This window comes from Salmo salar, chromosome ssa04, assembly GCF_905237065.1.
Source record: "Salmo salar chromosome ssa04, Ssal_v3.1, whole genome shotgun sequence".
In the NCBI taxonomy this organism is placed as follows: domain Eukaryota; kingdom Metazoa; phylum Chordata; class Actinopteri; order Salmoniformes; family Salmonidae; genus Salmo; species Salmo salar.
Window position 1 is genome coordinate 12,239,982 of NC_059445.1, and position 22,330 is coordinate 12,262,311.

General features: G+C 47.4%; 1 protein-coding gene across 10 annotated transcripts in view; it reads right to left on the reverse strand.

The window, feature by feature from the left end:
- The window catches only part of LOC106595585 (zinc finger protein basonuclin-2), a 232,447-nt gene that overhangs the window by 10,049 nt on the left and 200,068 nt on the right, over nt 1-22,330 (reverse strand). For 7 of the 10 annotated variants that reach the window (XM_045716495.1, XM_045716496.1, XM_045716497.1 and 4 more), the window contains one exon: nt 6,292-8,807. In XM_045716495.1, the coding sequence (XP_045572451.1) occupies nt 6,292-8,807 (2,516 nt within the window). Of the gene's footprint in view, nt 1-504; nt 612-6,291; nt 8,808-22,330 lie in introns of all 10 variants that reach the window. The other 3 variants (XR_006769555.1, XM_045716500.1, XR_006769556.1) reach the window with 2 other exon arrangements.

Here is a 22,330-nt window from a genome sequence, read left to right on the forward strand (position 1 = left end):
ATCATACTACCGCTGCTGTCACCGCTGTGTGTGTGTCTGCGCTGCCCTCCACAATAAATATGCAATCATTTACCTCTGAGCTGAGCGCCTGGTGGCCAGGGGGCTGGAGGGAAACACTGTACTGTTACTGTATTGATGTACAACTAGCAGCTAGATGTTAGAGGACACTCTGTACTATATTAGCTGTGTGTGTGTGTGTGTGTGTGTGTGTGTGTGTGTGTGTGTGTGTGTGTGTGTGTGTAGAACAGCAGTGTGCTATGTTGTTTATCCTGTTAGTTAACCACGCCATTGATCTGTATCTTTACATCTACGTCACCATGTAGATACAAAATGTCCCCCCCCTCTATTCAAACGCTTGTGACACTATCGTCATTTCCCATTGTCTTTTTGTTGTTTCCCTCAAATATTAATATGATACCGTAGATCAAATGTTCTTATAATCCTCCCCTCTAATTGACTCTGACATCGGGGCTTTTGAAGGTAGCGTTTGTTTGATGCGCCTACCTACGTTCCTCTGGGGTGTCACTCCACTGTAGAGAAATAATTGACTAATGGGATATGCTGAGGTACCTGGACAACCTCCTGTTGTTGGTATAGACGTCAACATCTCGCTGTGAGGAGAGAGAGGAGAGGTGGTGGGGGAGAGGAGGAAGCTGGTTATTAGCACTGCATATTACAGACCTGGAGTTTGCATACATTATCTGGTTGGAAACAAATGTCTGGGTGTCCCAACAGATTTAGGCTCAGATACAGTGTTTCTGTTAGAGAAATTGTACGTTCTAAAGCTCAAATACAAGGGATGAAGAGAAGGCATACGGTTTGGTTAACTGAGATTAAATATCATTATTCTGGGATATAATTACTAGATTATTCTAGATTACTAGATTATATTGCATTAAATGTATTTAATTAATCATACAGTTACTATTATTTGAATTTGTGCTAAAATATAATAATGATTGGTTTCATAATATCAGAAATAATATCTTATTAGCTGTGGAATTTGTAACATTTTGTAGTGAATCTTATGAATAATGTAATTTGAAACTACTCAAACTTTATGTAGCAGCAAACCAATGTCTGGGGCGTTGTGGTTTCCCAATCCTTCCTCCACAATAATATTATCAGAGGGGAAAAGTCCTTATGAAAACGACCAAATTATTTTCCCATGTTACAACTACAATTACACTGCAGCATGCATTATGTAGTTAAGGGATTACCCAGGGACACATCTGATTGGTGTTCGGCCAGAGCCCTGACTATAGCTTCAATAACCCACAATTCCTTTGGCCCCGCGATACCCCTCTGTTGTTACGCTTCTCTCCTTATTCCATAGGAGCGGCAGTCTCAGTAATACATCCCATATGCTACCAGGAATTTATGCGCCACACAAAAGATCCGTCCCGAATGGCACCCTATTTCCCATATAGTGCACTACTTTTGACCAGGGTTCTGATCACAAGTAGTGCACTATATAGGGAATAGGTTGCCATTTGGGACACACACAACGTATGGAAACAATAGTGTACTTAGGTGTAACTCACCCACATCTTGGTCTAAGACCGTCTTCTAAGATCCATATGTTCACAGCAGTGATTGTCCTCTCTTCCTGCTACACACCTATCTATTCATCAGGGCCTTATGTTAAAGCGCTTCTGGAATTTATATGCTTGTGTTTTTGGTAATCGAGTCAAACTGTCACACGCACATCACTAAGGCAAGATTCCACAGTCACTGTGACACCGTGTCTGTGAGCGTGGGTTGAGGTTCATGCTTCACTATAAGCCTGTGGAAGACATTTGGGTTCATCTTTGAGCCAAGATGGAAGACGAAACACAGTCTAATTTGACCTCGCTCCCTCACAGTTGCACCTCTCTATACTACAGCACCTACTGCCTCTTGGAAACCAAATCCTTTACTGTGAGTGAGTCAGAGGACCCTAACTAGTGCTGTTTTTCACTGATTCGTTTTTCCCACCACTGTCATCCCCTCCTCGTTTAGTGCCGGAGTTAAGTGTTTTTTTAAAGGCCATTACGGGGTCGCCGCGGCAGATGCTAATACAAGTGGGGAGCGCTAATGTCGGAGAGCGCCCAATAAAAAAGATGGATGGCTAAATTATATAGTTGGGAGACAAGCTGGGGCAGTGGTCGGGAAGGATGACAGGAGGGGGAGGGCTCTGATTCATAGTTCTACCTTGACTTCCACTAAATAAGGAAATAGGCTGCTGAATTAGGCCTCCTCAATGGTCAGTTTGGCCATGTGTGTCCAGCTCCTGAGCAGGTATTGGTCGGCTTACTCGCCACTCATTCAGAAATGTCTGAAGTGAGTCGTTGGGATACCATTGGCGTTTCTGTCATGGTCATTTAGTATCTAAACATTTGTTGAGATGTCTGTTCGCTGTGGGGAGGCTGTTATTTGGATCGTATCAAACCATAAGGTCAGGGCTATTTGTTTAATATCATTTTATTTTAGTGCAATAAAGAGACTAATTAAAAATACTGTGTACATTACAATAAATGAGTGACTCTCTGTAAGACTATATGCATCTGTAGGAACGCATCAGCTTTTAAGGAATGTGTGAGTTTATACGTGCACAAGCATGTGTCTGTGTCTGTGTGTGTGTGGTTATGCGAGACAGCAGGCCTCTCGTGCCCCGGGCGCTCCCTGTCCCTAAAGCCTCGTCAAAGAGGGTAACGAACTAACGCATCATCCGCGGCTGCGTCAAACACAGGCATCCGCACGGCAACGCATCCTTTAATAACACTTCCTGTCATCTCCCTGCTGTCGGCACCAGCTGCGTCAGGTGAGCGGCATGATTTCACCTTCTCTTCTCCTCCGCTAACGCTATTTTACCTGTCTCTTCTCCTCCATAACCCCCCCTCTCTTTTCCGCTAACACTATAACCCATCTCCTCTTTTTCCTCTCATCCACCTACTCCATCCCCTCTTCCCCTCCCTCTATCCCTGCCTCCATCCCTCCCTCCCTGAACAAGTCCCAGAGTCACCTGCTCTATTTACTTGGTGCTAATGAACAAACAGGAACAGAATGAACAGATGCCAGTGAAACAAGGAACTTAATAAAGGCCCCGGGTGAAGAGGGGAGGCGGGTGGAGGGGTGCTGTTGAGACAAAACAACTCTGAGAAAAACTAGAGAAAAAACTCCTCAGAGAAGCAAATTAGATTAGGAGGGGGAGAAAACACACTCACTCTTTATCTAAATAAAAAGTGTCACTTGTCACCACGGCGTGCTCTAACACAAAAAAACATGTTTTTATCTCTTTCTCCAGAGGAGCTGGTTGAGTGAGGCTTCCCCTCTTCTAGAGATCTAGAATGTGGTATGTTTCATTATACTGGGAGCAGAGGCGTGTGTGTGTGCGGGGCTCTGCTAAAGCGATAAAGAGATGCATTTGTTACACTTGAAGTCATGTCTATTTTCGAGGGGCGTTGGGGAGGAGATGAATTTACATTTCCTTTCAAGGGCCCTTTTTCCACCGACACCCCACTGTGAAGAGAGACTGGACCGTTCAGTCAAATGGACATGCTTGTTTACACGGTGGTCAGGGGAATAGACCTGCCAATGTCACACACAAGGCCTTTAATTCCGTTTTTTTATGATGCTAATAACAATGCTAATGAGTCACTATCGATGCCATCATGGGGTTGTTGTTGAGAGTTTTAATTCCCTAAATTACCCTAATATCCGGATGCATTTGGTAGGCTACTTTCAAACCACTCTTAGGCCAGTCGAAGTCTAACGTCAAACATCCCCTTATACAAAAAAACTAAACAAATGTTAGCAATTCCTTAGAGAGCTAAATGCTAGTTGCTAGCCCAGGGCACTCTGATGTTGTGTAGCCTCAGCATGTGTTGTGTTCTGGCGTCAACCTGCTGCTAGCTTTAGTGGGTGGGTGTATTCTGGGAGGGTGTGTGTGGATAGGGTGGATGTGCGAACAAGCCCAGGTAGGTAAAGCGTGGCTAGCCTCACCTCCCGGAACAGGGCGCTAATACATGCAGTGGCTTGACAGACCGCTGTCTACGTTAATGTATGCTACCTCACCTGTCAGTGACGAGGTGAGTGAGGGGAGGTAAACAGGGGTATATCTCAGAGTGGAAGATTGTGTGTGTTCTGGCGATGACACCCTACTTCTCTGAACTTTGACATGACAGTCAACAGATGCCACTGTATACCTGTTAAATTATAAATCGTATCTCTGCTAATGGTGCGTTCCACTTAACATATGGTAGGTGACGCCTTAATAATTTCACTCTATCTAAGTAAGAAAAAAGTAGACTTCACTGCAGTTGAGTAGCTCATCAAGAAAACTAATCTACTGTCCTAAACTTCCCCGTTACTAATTCCACAATTACTGATGAAATATCAAATCAAATGATACATGCACCATACATCCACAACATTGTCAACGTTTCTGATTACATCACGTAATGTCAAAATGAAAGGACAAAACATATGTAATGAACCTACCTGTAATGAATGCCTGAATTGTTAGTATATATATATGTATATATACACACACATACAGTGCCAGTCAAAAGTTTGGACACACCTACTAATTCTACTAATTCAAGGGTTTTTCTTAATTTTTTACTATTTTCTACATTATGGAGTAATAGTGAAGACAACAAAAATATGAAATAACACATGGATTCATGTAGTAACCAAAAAAGTGTTAAACAAATCAAAATATATTTTATATATATATACACACACACACACACACACACACACACACACACACTACCGTTCAAAAGTTTGGGGTCACTTAGAAAGGTCCTTGTATTTGAAAGAAAAGCACATTTTTTGTCCACTAAAATAACATCAAATTGATCGGAAATACAGTGTAGACATTATTAATGTTGTAAATGACTATTATAGCTGGAAATGGCCGATTTAAAAAAAAAAGTAAATAATAATAATTATGCAATATCTACATAGGCACATTATCAGTAACCATCACTTCTGTGTTCCAATGGCACATTGTGTTAGCTAATCCAAGTTTATCATTTTAAAAGACTAATTGATCATTAGAAAACCCTTTTGCAGTTATGTTAGCACAGCTGAAAACTGTTGTTCTGATTAAAGAAGCAATACAACTGGCCTTCTTTAGACTAGTTGAGTATCTGGAGCATCAGCATCAGAGATGCAAAGAAAAAAACATATCTCAGACTGGCCAATAAAAAGAAAAGATTAAGATGGACAAAAGAACACAGATGCTGGACAGAGGAAGTCTGCCTAGAAGGCCAGCATCCCGGAGTCACCTCTTCACTGTTGACATTGAGACTGGTGTTTTGCGGATACTATTTAATGAAGCTGCCAGTTGAGGACTTAGGAGGCATCTGTTTCTCAAACTAGAAACTCTTAAATACTTGTCCTCTTGCTCAGTTGTGCACCGGGGCCTCCCACTCCTCTTTCTATTCTGGTTAGAGCCAGTGTGCGCTGTTCTGTGAAGGGAGTAGTACACAGTGTTGTACGAGATCTTCAGTTTCTTGGCAATTTCTCGCATAGAATAGCCTTCATTTCTTAGAACAAGATTAGACTGACGAGTTTCAGAAGAAGGGTCTTTGTTTCTGGCCATTTTGGGCCTGTAATTGAACCCATAAATGATGATGCTCCAGATACTCAACTAGTCTAAAGGCCAGTTGTATTGCTTCTTTAATCAGAACAACAGTTTTCAGCTGTGCTAACATAATTGTAAAAGGGTTTTCTAATGATCAATTAGCCTTTTAAAATGATAAACTTGGATTAGCAAACACAATGTGCCATTTGAACACAGAAGTGATGGTTGCTGATAATGGGCCTTTGAACGCCTATGTAGATATTCCATTCAAAATCTGCCGTTTCCAGCTACAATAGTCATTTACAACATTAACAATGTCTACACTGTATTTCTGATCAATTTGATGTTATTTTAATGGCCCAAAAATGTTTCTTTCAAAAACAAGGAAATGTCTAAGTGACCCCAAACTTTTGAACAGTAGCGTGTGTATAGATATATAGTTGTATTGTTTGTATATCGTTGTATCTCAAATTCTTGTTTTGTTACTTGTCGTGTTTTTTGTGGACCCCAGGAGAATAGCTGCTGCCTCCGCAAAAGCAAATGGGTTTCCAAGTAAACAAATGAATTAATAACACCAGTTGTATCATAATATTCATTCATACTCTACTAATATTTAAATAATTCGTCTGAAAAATTGAGGCAGTCAAATTAAAAATCAATTGCAAGCCAAAAAAGACACTGTTAGTGTGTATGTGTGTGTGTTGTACGACACTCACCTGTCTCTGCTCCGTCGGGAGGGGAAGGCGGCGTTGCAGCCGGACACTGTGCACACGTGCATCTCTTTGAGGTGCACGTTCTTGTAGTGCAGTTTGACGCTGTAGGAGCTCTTGAAGCTCTTCTTGCACACGTAGCAGATCTTGGGGTCGTTGGAGTTGGGGCTGGTGCACAGTTCTCCCTCGGGGGAGTGCGAGGAGGGGAACTTGGGCGGGCTGGCGCCGTAGCTCATGGAGGAAATGAAGCTCTCGTGCAGGGCGGCCATGCTGGCGGCAGCGGCTGCGGCGGCCGCCATGCCACCATTGTAGAGGCCGTACTGGCTCATGCAGAACATGTCGTAGGTGGGGTCGTTGAGCTCCTCCTTAATCTTGATGGTGGGCTGGTGGGGTGAGGGTGAGGAGCGGCTCTTGGGGTCTTCCATCTCCTTTCTCAGCTGCGCCTCCTCATCTCTGGCCTCCTGGTCCTCCTGGTCCTTGTCCAGGTTGTTGCCTTCTCCCACTCTGGAGCTCCTGGAGGAGTTGAGCCTCAGCCTCTGGTGCTGCTCCTCCACCTCCATCATCTCCTCACGGTAGAACATCTTGGAGTCCGAAGTCTCCGAATCGTTCTCAAAGTCTCTCTCATGGTCCTGGTCCTCGGAGGTGAAGCTGTCCATGCAGCGGAGCTCACCGCCTGGGCCTCCTCTCTCGCCCCTCCCGCCCTCTCCTCCGGGTCCCTCTCCCCGGCAGTTGTCCTGGTCGTGCCTCATCAGGTGTCCCCTCATCAGGCCTGGGCTCATCTCATCCTGGGAGGGGGACTGGTGCCCGCTCCCGCCGCTGTGGTGGCCGTTGTTGTTCCCTCCGCTGCTGCTGTTGTTATTGTTGTTGCGGTTTCCATTGATGTTGTTGTGGTGGAGGTGGGAGGAGGGGTGGTGGTGGTGGTGATGGTGGTGGTGGTGACAGCTGTCGTCATCATCGTCGTCTTTGTCCTCATCGTAATCGTCTGCCACGTCAATCACCTCCTTCTCGATCTTCACCGGCATGCTGGACTTACGGGGCTTCTTCTTGGGGGTGGGGTCTGTGTTGGTGGCAGCAGCTGGATCCTGCTGGGGGATACTGGGGGTGGGCAGCCTGTGGTGGGACATTAGCCCACCTTCAGAGGACATATTGTGGGCGTTGTGGGAGGCTGCGGCCGCAGCGGCAGCCAGGAGCTGATACTGCTGGTCCATCAGAGAGGTGCTGTTGGTGGTGGAGGGCAGGATGGGGCTGGTGGGCAGTGACACTGGAGGACTGACCAGGTGCTGTGGGGACAGCAGCGTGCGGTAGAAAGGGGGCACCGGCTGGATGGGCTGCACCGACTTCAGGGAGGGGAAGACCAGTGGGCTCTGCAGGGGTGACTGGAGCATGGGGTCCAGGGGCGGGGTGGCGAAGCCCAGAGGCGGCCGTCCGGGGCTGGTGAGGGTGAAGCCGCTCTTGGCGCTGGAGATGACGGGTGTGCCTGGGCCCGACCCACGGATGAGGTCCTTGTCGCGGTTGTTCCTCAGCATGGGCATGTGCAGGCGTGGGTTGGGGTTGGCGCTGTGGCGGTTGCGGCTGCGCAGCGAGCTGAACACCATGTTGCAGCCCTCGATGGTGCAGCGGTGCTTGATCTTGAGGTGCACGGCGTTGTAGTGGATCTTCAGCGTACCTTTGTCGTAGAAGGTCTTGCCACACGAGTTGCAGCACACGCGGCCCTTGCGTGAGGTGGCTCCCATGCGGCGCATGCGGTGCATCTTGGAGGAGAAGGAGGAGTGGGTGATGCTCTTGGACTGCTCGCTCTTCACAAAGTGGTGGTGGGCCTGGTGGTCATTGAGGGAGTTGGACCTAGGCCGCGGGGTCCCGGGTTGCCCCTGGCCTTGCTGCTGCTGGCCTTGCTGCTGTTGTTCCGTCTGCTGCTGGGACGGCTGGCTGGAAGGAGTGGGCGAGATGGGTGATGATCGGTTGTTGGGCTCCTGTTTGGGTTCCATGGCGTTGTTCATGCCCCCCAGGGCTCCGATGCGGCTGGGGCTCTGACCGCTGCTGCGGAAAGGGCTGAGGGATACTTCGGACTCGCTGCTCTCCACCGGCTCGCCCTGGTTGGGTAGGCTGGCATCGCGGTCCCGGTCGTGGAGGCCCCGGAGGCCCGACTGCTCCAGCGCCAGGCCATTGGGGGGCAGGCCCAGCATGGGTGCCGACACAGGGTTGATGTACTGGAACGGCAGCAGGAAGGCCAGACTGTTAGGGATGTTCTCAAAGTGGTGGATGCTGGACGGGCTGCTGGTCTCCATGTGGTTGAGGAGGCCTGGGCTTCGGCCGCGTCCTGTGCTGTTGCTCTCGATGAACGTCCGGATGCCTGAGTCGGTCTTGGAGGAGGGCACGGTGACCGCCTGACCTTCCTTCTCCTGGATGGCCATCAGCTCCACGATGGACTTGGTCTCTCCGAAACGAAGGAACTGCTGCAGGGTGATGATCTCCTCTTCCCGAGACATAATGGACCAGCGGTCCAGCACCTTGCCCGCAGCATCCTAGAGGCCCAATGGAAAGACAAGAGAGAGATAGACAAAACACACAAAAGTTATTGATTGTGCATAATCACTGTGGTCGGTCTGAGGTTGAGAGGGAGCGAGGAGGAAGGGAGTAGGGAAGGGGTGTTGTTATCGGCTCATGAAATTCAGGAGGCCCCTGAAGCGACGAGTAAAGATTGATAATAGAGCTCTGATAATAACCCTCCTCCTCTTCCCTGTCCCTCTTTCTCTTCCTCCTTTCTCTCCTTCCTTCTTTACATTTCATCAGTTATGCATACACAGTCATTAGGCACACAGCGAGAGGAACAGGCAGTTTAATAAAGTCTAAAAGAAAGCAAATGGAGACCGGTGGGGCCGGTGGGGCTGGTCGGCTATTAGTGGGTACCTGTGAATTCTAACCATTTCTGGGGACGTTGATCTATTCGCTGTGAGACTGTTTAACAAAAACAGCCCGTGAAAGATGTGAACTCTCGCTGAGAGTCCCTCAGAACAGCGCACGGCACGCAGCTCCGCTATGTTTACTGCCGCGATGACAGCCGGGGAGAGAAAAGGCTGCTAAAAGAAAGAATGGATTAATTAGCGCGAGCCACTAATTGTACCTTGCTACTTGGCAGCCATTTTTCGTAGTTTACTCTTTTATCTCTGAGGGAATCTAATGAACAAAGTAAAATGGAGTTAGGAATATCAGTCTATGGGGGGTTAAGTCAACTTGGACATTAAAATAAGAACACCCATGTTAATTTAAGTGCGTCTTTGGAGGTGACGTCGATCTGGCATCATGCTCATTAAGAACAGACCTGGGGTCAGTCTTTTACTGTGCTTTATGTTAATGAGGTTTACGGGATGCATATCTCCCATCAGATTCAATACTAATGAAGCAGGCATACTTTATCAGTGCGACCGTGTCAAGAGGAAAACGCATGTGCTTGCATTTACACTGCCTATGGAGACAAGGCGGGAGGGAGCGGGAAATGTAATGAAGTAAATGTTGACAGGACATATTTTACATGGGCCTTGGTGTTTCCCAACCCTGTGCTTGTGGAGCCCTGTGGAAGCGTGAGAAACAAAGTTTCCATCCTGGGAGAACAGAATGATTCCGATGGGAGAGCTCTGAGCATTATTCCAAGAGGAGCACTTTCCTTGGCGGCCGTCTCTTTTGGAGATGGTGCTATTAACCACAGAAAAATAAAACGCCTCGAGTTTTGAACAAACATGCGTGTCAATTGCCAAACGTCGAGACATGGCAATGGATTCTGGGAAAGGAATCTTGGCAAGACCTGAACCTGAACTGAAGGGGTTTGTGGTCGGGCTCAGAGCTTTGATACACAGAATACTGACCCAGTTCTGTTGTCTCCCACTCTGAACCCACTGGTTCTCTGACTGTGTACTGGGAGGGTGGAACGCAAATCACTAACAGAGATTGACACATCCTGTCAACTAAACAACTTATTTGAATGACAGACTTTAACAGGTGTTAGTATGAGATTCTACATTAGCGCTAATAAATTATCTAGACATTTTATTCAAACTTAAGTCCCACATTGCTTGTTCACACGGGGAAAAAACGGGTCTGTGTGCACTACAGAGCTGCTACTTTGTGAATGGTGTGTGTGTGTGTGTGTGTGTGTGTGTGTGTGTGTGTGTGTGTGTGTGTGTGTGTGTGTGTGTGTGTGTTGTGTGTTGTGTGTTTATTATATGAGTGGTGGGGATAAACACTACAGTTTACTCTGCATGGTCCTGTGGGACCTCTGCAGCCCAGTCAAGTGTGACTTCAAGGGAACGACGCAGTGCAACCACAACAATTAGAAGCAACGCTAGGGTACTGTTCCCCATTCACACCCCGCTCCTTCTCTCCTGCCTGGCAGAATCTATCAGAGATACAACACTGGAGTCTAAAAGGGTGTAAAAATACAACATCACAAAGCACAAAAGGCCTTAAAGGGAAAAACACGAGATAAATGTTTAACAAGACAGAGGGAGAGAGAGAATGGAAAAGGAAGTGTGTGTGTGTGTGTGTGTTCATGTGTGTCTGCATGCGTGTGTGTGTGTGTGTGTGTGTGTGTGTGTGTGTGTGTGTGAGTGGGGGGGGGGTAGATGGAGAATGGTTGCACATCATGCCCTTAGACATAGAAGCCAAATGAATCCTTGGGAGACGGAACATCAATAGTAACTGGGGTTATTTGTTGTTAAATATACATTAAAAAAACATTTTACACTTTCATTCTGTGTGTGTGAGTTTTTCGCCTGGAGGTATATGACTTTAAATTGTAGCCTGGGCACTATTATTTCATAGCTGCACGGCCGTTGGGGCATGTGGATTTCCATCGGATTCCATTGAAAAAAGTTAAATTAGAAAGTGTATAATTAGGCAGAAAGATAAAAAATGGAGAGAATTTCTCAGAAATAGTCACTCTTAAATGTACAACGGGAGTCATAGAATAAGGGTCACATACCTTTATACACTGACAAGTACACAACAGGCACGTACGCACAAGGGACACAAACTAACCAAATGATTGGTGCAGAATGGAATAGCTATGACACATTCCAATATATGTGGTACTATTTTGGATCTGTTTACTGTTACAAAGTGACATTAATGAAATACAATACAGCAACTTTTGTCAGAGGTAGGTTAAGAATTAGAAGATGCCCAATAAAAAGGTAGACCTACACTGCGCAGATTAATCAACAATAAATGTTCCTCACTTACCCTAACCCCCGAGGAGAGAGTCAGCCATCGCTGTTTCAAAGGTCACGCCACCACTTGGCACCACTAGTCCCCTTAAAAACCCACCACACGCAATTTATCATTGTGCTTTTCAGAACACTGTCCGGACCCAGACAAGTATGGCTTATGTTCTTATCATATTCTTCCCTCCCATCCCTGCTTGTTGTTCAATCACGATACAGGTCAGTACTACGGCTATGGAGAGAGAGAGAGAGAGAGAGAGAGAGAGGGGCCCGTACTGCAGTGGGGGCTAGGAAAACACACACAGCCCAGCCTCCGTCCACTGTTCTGCTCCGCTCCAGATGCTCCTGGAGCACAGTCAACAGGGGCTTAGGCCACGGAAGGAGAGAGAGACCGATGGAGACAGAGCGAGGGGACAGACAGACAGGGAGGGAGGGAGGGAGGGAGAGATAGAGAGAGGGGGAGAGAAAGACAGACAGAAAGAGAGAGAGGGTGAGGGAGAAACTCAAGCTAGCATTTACTGAACCCCACACCAACCAGAGTGAACAGTATGAGGGGAGAAGCTTGACTACATTTCCTGGTCCAGGGGGAAACCTCATGTGCTTTTTATTTCACTAAATTCTCATTATTATTCGGCCATTTTATAACCCCTCTCTGTATATACTATGTAATAGTATATTTTGCAATAACGTGTTTTATGGTAACACTATCAAAGTACAGACCACAAGAGCTGGGCAACAAAAAATACTAAATAAATATTAACAGATAATAAAACATAACATATTTGACAATGAACAAGAACATGTTTCATTGCATATTTCAGTCAAAGCAATGCTATTTGATGGTATCATGACTGGGCTTCATGTCTTTTATATACAAAAACAACTCTTTAGCACTTTTATGTAAATAGACTTCAACTGCGAGACTCGATCCACGTTCAAACACAAAGATATGCAATGATAACCTCACTTGTAAATCAAACGCCGCTTGTTAATTGAATGCTAACTTCCTAGAAGATGAGAAATGACGTCTAACACCACAATAGCTAGTGTGTGTGTGTGTGTGTGTGTGAATATATATACACACTGTGTACATATCATATCTCAGAGCCTGGGTGATAGAAATTCCGAGACAGCTCATGTACATATTTGCACACAAACACAAAGTCCCTGTAGTGTTAACCACCTCTTGCAGCCCACTCTGCATTAGCGCATTAGTCTAGCGACGCCGCCGCAGCGTGAGTAACAAATGTGCCATTAGAAGCACTTTTTACAAGGAGGCACTCATCTCCCAATTAGCCTAATGTTGGCCCTCTCGTTCCCATGTATTTTCCAGCCCTGCCCCCTCCACCCCTCCATCCATCCCCAAGTAATACCTCATTAATCCCTCCCCCTCGCCCCGTTCCTCCTCCCTCCAGAGGTATGACAGATCACCCTGTCACTACACATCCCAGACTCCTTTAAACAATGCGGATAAACCTCCGTTTGTGAGGTCAATGACAATTAAACAATAATTACAGCAGAGAAGCGGCGGTAGGATACACACTTAATCTAGTGGACGGCCCCTCTACCCCCTCTACATTATTAGTTTATCCACCGTGTCCGTGTCACTCGGAATTAATCCGCCCGACGACGGCTGTGTTTATTTATCTTGCAACCGGTTGGCTCGCTAGCGGCGTTCCCCGGTAATGTTTACTAGTAGCGGAACTGCCCGTGTGTTGTCGGGGGCGCCCGGCCCAGCAACCTGCCTGGTTAAATTATGGCTGACAGGAGAAGATGAACAAATGATGGCCTTGTTATGGGGCCGGGGCAACGCTGTCAGATTAAAACAAAACAGGCAATTATTCAATTAGCTGTAGCGCTAGTATTAACAGGCTGCGCTGAGAGAGAGAGAAGCTGGGAGGATTTACATAGAGGACTAGAAGGAAAACATACACATACTTTTCACTAATCATCACCTATCATAACCAATGATCCAGTCTATTTGGCAGGGAATGGACAGAGATCCCACACTCCTCACGCAAGGCAAACAAAGCTAATATCAACCATTAATATTCTATGGGCTGTTAGCTGTACCGTCCTCAGTCGTGTTCTGGGGTTTGTGGAATAGGGGATCTGTGACCCAGATAGAACTAAAGATGTCATAATGGGGGTTATCAGTCTTTCTAGGCTTTATGATAATGCCATTCAATAGACACATACATTATATACAGTAAGTGCATCTTGGCCCTAATAGATGTAGGCTACAATGCGTAGGCTGGCTACGCTTGAGGCAGATTCACCAAGGGCAGAGCGATGCAACCAGCCAACCACACGGCTGTATGTATCACCCTATCGCCGAGAAGGAGACTACTGGCTGGCCGTGGCGTTGTTGGAGTTGAACCCTGGGAACCACATTGATCCACCAATCGGCTTGCAGTGCCGCGTTCCCCCAGAAGACACCAGGGAATCCCCTATTGATCCCCCTCGGCCGCTCTCTCATCCCCAACGTGAAAAAGAAACTGCCTCTATCCCCACGCTCGCCACTTCAAGGGAGGTTAAGCACGAGTTCCTTGTGATCTGAGAAGGTCTTGAACCTTGTGGCTTCCCTCCTCCATGTTCTGTTTCTCTCCCTCCCTTTCTCCCATTCTTTTTTTCTCTTTCTATCGCGCCATGAATAATGTATTTGGGTAGTGGTGGCCAGAGGGGTGCCATGGGGGATGGGGTTCTCAAAAGCTCAGTGCCTGGAGCCATCATATCAGAGGGCTAGGGCTCTCTCCAGCCCCTGCTTTGCTCCCTGGCTCTCTGGTGGCAAGGTCGGAGGTCATTGGTTGAACAACCAGCACCACTTCCTGCATGGTGATGATGGGTCACGGGGGAGTGGGTCGACCCAGACGTGGGCGGAGGACATTTGTAAGGAACCGGTACTCTGCGATCGCGCTTAGCTAACACCATGTTCTCATTTAAACTGAATGTTTTGTATGTGAGAACACACTTTAAAGATGGCGAAGGCTTTATAATTATTTTCATGTATTACAATACTCAAAGGAAACAAGAAACTGACACTGTCTTAGAGGAAACAATCAGAAACAGTCTGTCAGAAAGCAGAGAGAGAGAGAGAGAGAGAGAGGACTCACTCGTTTCAACAGGGAGATGGAAGAAGATCAACTACAGAGAGAGAGAGGGGGGAGAGGGGAGAGAGAGAGAGGAGAGAGAGGGGGAGAGGGGAGAGGGGAGAGAGAGAGAGGAGGGGGAGAGAGAGAGGGGGGAGGGAGAGAGGGGAGAGAGAGGAGAGAGAGAGAGGGGGAGAGAGGAGGGAGAGAGAGGGGGGAGAGAGAGAGGGAGCGAGAGTGAGTGGGGGTGGGGGGTGGGGGGGGTGGGGTGATCTTAAAGGACTCATGATGACCCCCTGAGGGGAGTGAGATTCACCCAGCCCAGGCCTGGAGAATCATCCTGTTTTCCATATAACATCCCAGCCGCCCCTTAAAAAGACACCCTGACGTCTAAACCAGGTGGGATTCAATAAAAGTCTACACATGGCCCTTCTGCTGCGGCACGTTCATCATTCTTATTAGAACTTGGGAGAGGGAGGCAGATCAGATATGGAATCCGGGTTGATGCCTTTTCCGTTATTCAATTAAACCCAGGCATTGCAGGTCGTGGTCAATATGATGCTCATCAGTGCCAGAGACTCCTTCAGAGCCAGAATGACTGGGGTCTGCTCTCTCTGCAGTGTGAGTGAATGTGACTGCTTTTTCACTGAGAACCAGACACAGTGATCAAGCAATTCAAGCAGACTAGCCCAGAGATACCCTGGCCCTGCCTCCATGCCTGGTTGCTCTCCAACCTGATTTAACTCAAGGCTTTGGTAAAATATTCATGACGACGTGTCGGTTGTTGCTTAGGGCGCTAATCGAGTGGAGTGAAATTTATAGTGGTGGTTGCATGCAGGCGGTTTAGGGCCATTCTACCAGGACAGATAGGGTGAGTCACTCTCTGGCACTCCTTGACATCCAAATGGCCCAGGGCAAGCTGTTCCCCCTCTTTTTCCCAGGGTCTCTCTCTTTCTGCCCCTAAAGAGTGTCTGGTAACCTCTGGTTGTTTTAAAGCTGTCCCATCCGCAACCCTTCAAAGGGAAGGAGGACGGTCCTTTGGCCACAGCCCAGCAGAGGTGCAGATGGGGCGGCACATGGAAGCCATTTCGGGGGCCTCTGCGCCGCAGTGGAGCAGAAAAAAAATCTTTGGAGCGGCCCAGGCTTCAGATCAGATCAGAACCTTTCAAGATGCGCCCGCTGCAGTTAAATCTTAGCACCGTCTGGCCGGGCTTGGACTGATCTATTGATTTCGCTGTCTCTTTTCACAAGGCATCCAACCTAACATTTTGGCTAGCTAGCCCCGCTGTGCTAAGCAGCTGTATCCTTGGTCTTCAGTGTAAAACACAGCGGACCCAGAACACACCCAGGGGGGACTCCTCTGAGAAGTGAGGGAGCAATAAATGAGAGAAAAGAGAGGAGGGAGAGAAAGGAGGGAAGGAGGGAGCGCCTGATGGTTCACATTAATTGAGGATGATTCGTGTGATGTGCAGCGTTTGGACGCGGCCAGGCCGGTCTGTCCTGGGCCTGGGAGACAGATGTGGGGGCCGCTGTTCCTCCTCCAGGGGCTGAAAGGAGCAGTGAGGCGGCTGAGAAATGGCCTGTCTGTCCAGGGGGGTGGAGGGAAGGGGCTGCTTTTGGTGTGATGTCCTCCTTTTCTCTCCCTCATATCACATCTACTTTGTCTTGATTACTATTTTGGCAAGGACCACGGGAGGAAAGGTGCATTAACATGTGCTCACCATTTGCTCCTTGGCTCTGCTCGTTGGCTTACAGTATGTTTCTGTTGTATTCTGATGTATGTATGTGTTGTTTCTGTTCTCCCTCAGTGTAATACCTGTCCCCCCCTCTAACAGCCATTATCCTTAAGCAGTTGACGGAGAGAAACAAATCTGATCTGTTTGAAGATTAGCCCTGCTGGAGCGAGGACAAGTAAAACATTGATACTTGATATTTCTTGCGTTTTCTACCTAATATGGACTAATGACACTTGAGAATGAGGTTCCAACCTTCACTAATCATCAACTTAATCTCATAGTCTGTGTCTGCCCATATTTTACAACAGAGAAAGCCGAGGTGTAATGAATTATAATTTAATACAATTCTTCAAAGCCAATAAACATCAACTCCTACGTCTTGCCATTTATGTAAAAATTCACCAAATATGATTTCTTATTCCATTCTTACCTGTGACAAATCACAACTAATTTAATACACAGATAACCAATTTCATACACAGTGCTCATTGTAAACTGAAATAATTGAGCAGGAGACTGACTGATAAAAATAGACAAAAACACACAGAATGTACTGACTCCTATCTGCACCTGGTGATTTTCCAGTGTCTCCCATCATCATCCTGCAGGAGTAGTGGTGTCTATAACACACCATTAGGGGAGCTCTCTGCCTACTGTGTTTTTACTAGGCTAGCATGCAGCAGAGAGAGAGGAGAGAATAAGCTAATGGACTCTTTACTTAATGTGATTAGAGCCATTATTGACATGCTGCCAGGAAGATGCAAGACCATTAACTCAAACCCCCACCACTCCTCCACCCCCCTGGTTCCACGGCAGCTCTGTACCCTATTTCACTGCCTGCCTCTCTGCCTGCTTTCACACACAGGGGCCCCTAGACGGGGGGGTATGGGGTCCCCAGAGAAGTACTGCACATGTTTTTGTCGTTGTTACTGGGAGTCATTGTAGCATCTTGCAAAATTCCACCACGCTTTACAGCACAGTACACTGGCTTATCAGAGCACACTGGCCCCCCGGCAACAAGACATGCATGTAGAAGTAGTGCTGTACATCTGGCTGTTCACTCTAATCCACTTGAAGTGACAGAGCAATAACAAGCTGTTCCTGATGGACCAGTCATGTGACTGGTCCATCAGGAACAATAGATCAGATGGATTGTATTGCATGTTTGACGGGGGAAATCTAATTGTTGCTGTTTGCTTTGAAATGACTAACATGAACAGGATTCTGTTCAAGTGTCCACGAGGAAAGTAAAAGGTATACTTAAGTAGGAAATTGTCACCCCCTCTGTTTCAAATTACAATGGTTCTGCCGCTCTGGTTTCAAATGGCCTCATTGGGATTGTTGCTTGGCATGTGGGTCGGCCCATTCATCTTTGAAGAAGTGGGTGGCACTGTTGCTGCAGTGTGATTTACACTACCCCAACTGAGTGCCAGAACACATCTATCCCTGTGGCACAGCAGTTCACATAGCCAGCGGCGCCTGGAGAATGTGTGTGTGTGTGTGTTCGGTGTGTGAGTGGCGCAAGTATCTGTTAGTATGCATTTGGGCCACAATGTGTGTTTTCTTTTGTGTGTTAGTGTACATACTTGGCGTGCGTGCGCGCGCGTGTGTGTGTGTGTGTGGGGGGGGGGCTCGCAGGGCCCCGTTCCAGGTCCCTGGGCCTGTCTACTGTCATAAGTACCATAGTGGTGATTTACTTACTGCAAAAATAAACATCATCACCATGTTCCCCAGCCTCTCTGCACTGTAACGTATACATGTAGAAACGCTATAGACCATCAAAACACACAAGACCCCCAAAATAAAATCAGGCAAAACATTTTGTTTTGCCATTTGCGTGCGTGTAAGCACATGTAATACACTGGATGAATAGCTTTAGTTTTGGACTCTTCAAATGAAACCCAAGTGTCTTTGAAAGGTAGAGAGAAAAGAAAGACTGGAATGTATCAGGACGCTGATAGAGGAGAGGAAAACAAAGGTTTTAGAAGGCCGGGGGACGCCAGGCGTGGGGAGCTGGAGATTGTGGAGCCCTTGTAGACCTGTGTGTGTGTGTGTGTGTGTGTGTGTGTGTGTGTGTGTGTGTGTGTGTGTGTGTGTGTGTGTATGTGGCGTGTTTGAGCCATCCATGCACACACACGTCTGGTCTGCAACACTCAATGGACCTTTCTACTTTCTGATTTTCATTGTTCCTCACAGTCTACTAAACCCTCTTCTCCCCGGAGAGCCACTAGCTTCACCATTCCTCCTTCGTTCCCTCGTTCATTCCCTCGCGCTACAATATGTGAAATGACAGGCTGCTATAATACACAGGTTGGTGGTGTGCGTTCCACTCTCTGTGGTTTTCAAGGACTACCTGAAATACTTCAAATGTTCTCCTTTCCCAAACTCCTACATGTGTTTTTATGGCAGACGACATGTAGTCCACCTTAGCTCCACTGCCTTAGCTCTCCTACCCTAGTCTACTCCGGTAGAACTACAGATCCCAGTGGCACAGAGCTGCAAAACGAAAGCTGTCATTTTGGTTCAATAAGGAGCCCTAAGAGGGTCATACAGGCCTTTAACAAGTTCATTGTTTCTTTTATTGTTGGGAGGCAGGAACCCAAACCCTGTGATTCCTGGCAGGACCAGAGACGTGACGAGAGGACTGTCAACTCCCCCATAACCAGCCGTGTAACTTCCTTTAATAAATGTCAACTCCGTGACCCTCTGGCCAATCACGGGGCTGCACGGTGGGCGGCGGCCACACAATGTCTGGGGCTGGCCCTGTGACACGGGAGGAAGTGGCAAGGGAGACAGTGTTTGTTCAGAAGGACACATGGGACCACCTGGAGACCGGGTTATAGGACCAAGGGAGGAAAACATAACCTCCAGAGGTGATGTGTGTGTGTGTGTGTGTGTGTGTGTGTGTGTGTGTGTGTGTGTGTGTGTGTGTGTGTGTGTGTGTGTGTGTGTGTGTGTGTGTGTGTGTCAATGCGTGTGTGTAGGGCAATGCGTGCCTGTTAGTCAGAGACCTAAGCATTTTCATATCAATAAATCCAGTATGAACACACATGTACTGGTATGTAAGTGTGTAAGTACATGTACGTGTGTGTGTAACTACACGTCTGTGAGTGACTGTGTGTAATGTAATACTATCCCCCATTGTTTGGGTCTGTCTCGTCTGGCGGTGCTGTGTAGTTCAGTGGAGGGACTATCGATCCCTGGCCCTGTGGTCTAAGGGTTCCTGTCAGTAAACTCATTGAGCCGGGGCACCCTCTGTTCTCCCCCTCTGCCCCCACATAGCTACAAGCTAAACAGCCATCACAGAAACTCAATACGGCCAGACAAGTCCTGCTAGCCAGTACCTTCCCTCCCGCTAGGTCCCGCGAGGCTAACGCTAAGTCAATTCAGACGTGTAGCATCTCACACCAGTCTGAACCTGTTGTTGCCAGGGCTAGCGTGTTAGCGCTAATATGTCTCTCCATACAAATTACAAGCCGGGGGAAGAGGGACCAGATGCAATAAATATGGATTAGCTAATGTCCAGGTCCTCTCAGGTCTGTCGGGGTGGCTAGTGTTAGCGATAGCCGCTAAAAGAACGTGTCTGTCTGCGGCTTAGAGGTGGCGGGGGAGAGGGGAAGTGAAGCCTCACGGGAGCTCCTGGTGAGTTCTGGGAAATGAACTCTCTGCTTCCTTTAAATATACTGTCTAATGTAAATGGGAAGAGGAGGAGAGAGAGGGAGAGGAGGGTGGATATCATTTAGAAAACAACTAGTGGATAACGGAAGAGAGGATGAGGTGGTGTTTTTTTATCTGAATATTGATCAGCCGGAGGGTTGGTGGGGTTATGGGTCAGATGTTGTGCTGCTCACCTTGTCTGAGTTGTGTGTTATTGATTCTATTACGGTGGGATGGCTGGTCTGTGTGTACGGCAGGACCCTGGCAGAGGGAGTGGGATGGGAGCACAGCTTAGGATGAAAGGAGAGGTGGAGGGATGAAAGGAGAGGTGGAGGGATGGAGGGAGAGGTGAGGATGAGGTCAAGAGGGGCGGGGCAACGTTACCACTATAACGTCCATATATTGATCTAGCTTGTTCACAAATCAGCTTTCCTACCTTCTGGTATCTGCCTAGGTATTTTAGTTATTCAAGGGAATGTCTGTAAACTCATCTCCTCCTAATGTAAATTCATTCAAACTCAATACAGGTCAATGAAAATATAGCCAAGAATGTATCTCACTTTTTCTTTTCTTTGTTACTTTGTTTTGGTAGTTTTACCAAGAGCTTAGCTTGATTTAGGAGGTTTTAGTAGCGGTGCTATAGAGAACATATGGTTGGATTCTAGCCGGGAATCACACCGTGTCAACACCTCACAGCCCAAATGAATCATCTGGGAATCTGTGTATGTGTCACGACACATTTGGTACGTGTATGAACTCTATTGGAGTCAGTAGTCGTGTGGAGTCATAGGCCCTCATTGGATACATGGCGGGGAGCCCATTGGCTGAGGTACCAAGCACTGTTTGTCCCTCACTGGCACCCTTAGCTCATGTCTGACTGCCACTTTTAGCTTTCCTGTCATGGAAGCCAAAGACATAATACCAATTGACCTTAAATGGACAATAAAGTTTTTTGGAACATGACATGACTGGCTAGCTAAGTGGTACTGAGTTGATTTGACAACTGGTCTGGGGCCAGTGAAGGTAAATGAGGGCTTAGTGACAGTAAGCTATTTTAATCGCTGATCTAAGGACAGTTTGTACATACTCCTACAGATGAGGAGGGACTACTGTGTGCAGGTGGTTGACTTTGGAGAAAAGTACAAGGTTTGGAGAGATTAAAAAAAATCCTCAGTCTCTCATTCACACACACACACACACACACACACACACACACACACACACACACACACACACACACACACACACACACACACACACACACACACACACACACACAGGGTATGTTGGGCCAGGTCTGGCTATGTGTGTGCCGTTGGCAGTCCCTCTGGGCAGATGTGGGGTGTGTGCCAGGGGCGTGCAGTGAGAGAGGGCCAGTGTGCCCCTGGCACAGCCTGCTAGCTGCTTTGAAGTGGAGGGGCAGTGAGACGTACAGCGCCGGGGCCATGTAATCCCTTTAAACACCATGGAGAAATACAAGGACCCCTCTCTGACTGTCTGTCTTTCTGACTGTCTTTCTGACTGTCTGTATGTCTGTCCGAATGACTGACTGACTCTGTGTATCTGTCCGACTGTCTGTATGTGTGTCTGTCTGACTCAAAAGGCTCTGAAGGCCAGCTGGTGTGTCCACAGGTACAAGCATATGGGAGCCGGTGCTAAACGTGACGCCATACACACACACACACACTTCAACACGCTGAGCTGCATTGCTTAGTGAAAGTCAGTCTCCCGTTCGCTTTTGTCTGGCTGGTGGGTTGGTTGACAGTCAGGGGGCATTCTTCAGAGGGTAGGTCAGCACCAGGCCTGTAGCACAGCAGCCATGTAAGGTGCACCGCTAGACTGCATTCCTCCTGGCCCAGCTCTCTCTCTCTCTCTCTCTCACACACACACACACACACACACACACACACACACACACACACACACACACACACACACACACACACACACACACACTCTCTCTCATCTCCCCAAACACCTCAACCCTTGCCAACACATAAACACAAACATATAGACATTATTTTGTTTGGCGTGTGAACGGTACTAGGCAAACAAAGCTGCTTGGCTCTGGTTTCTCCCTAAATGCTATATTTCTCTCCTACACGTCCTATATGGGATGTCTGGAGTTCTAAACAACCATGAGAGAGTGTTTGGTTCTGGGTCTGGTGGTCATTAAAGCTTGGCAGGTTTACCTGGGAGGAAAACATTCCTGCTCTACAATCTCGGTGTGTGTGTGTGTGTGTGTGTGTCTCGAGTCTGTTCATGACCTCACGATATGGTCACAGAGCAGAGACAAACATGTCGAAGATATATGGAAATATACTGTATACTGGTCTATAATACCTTT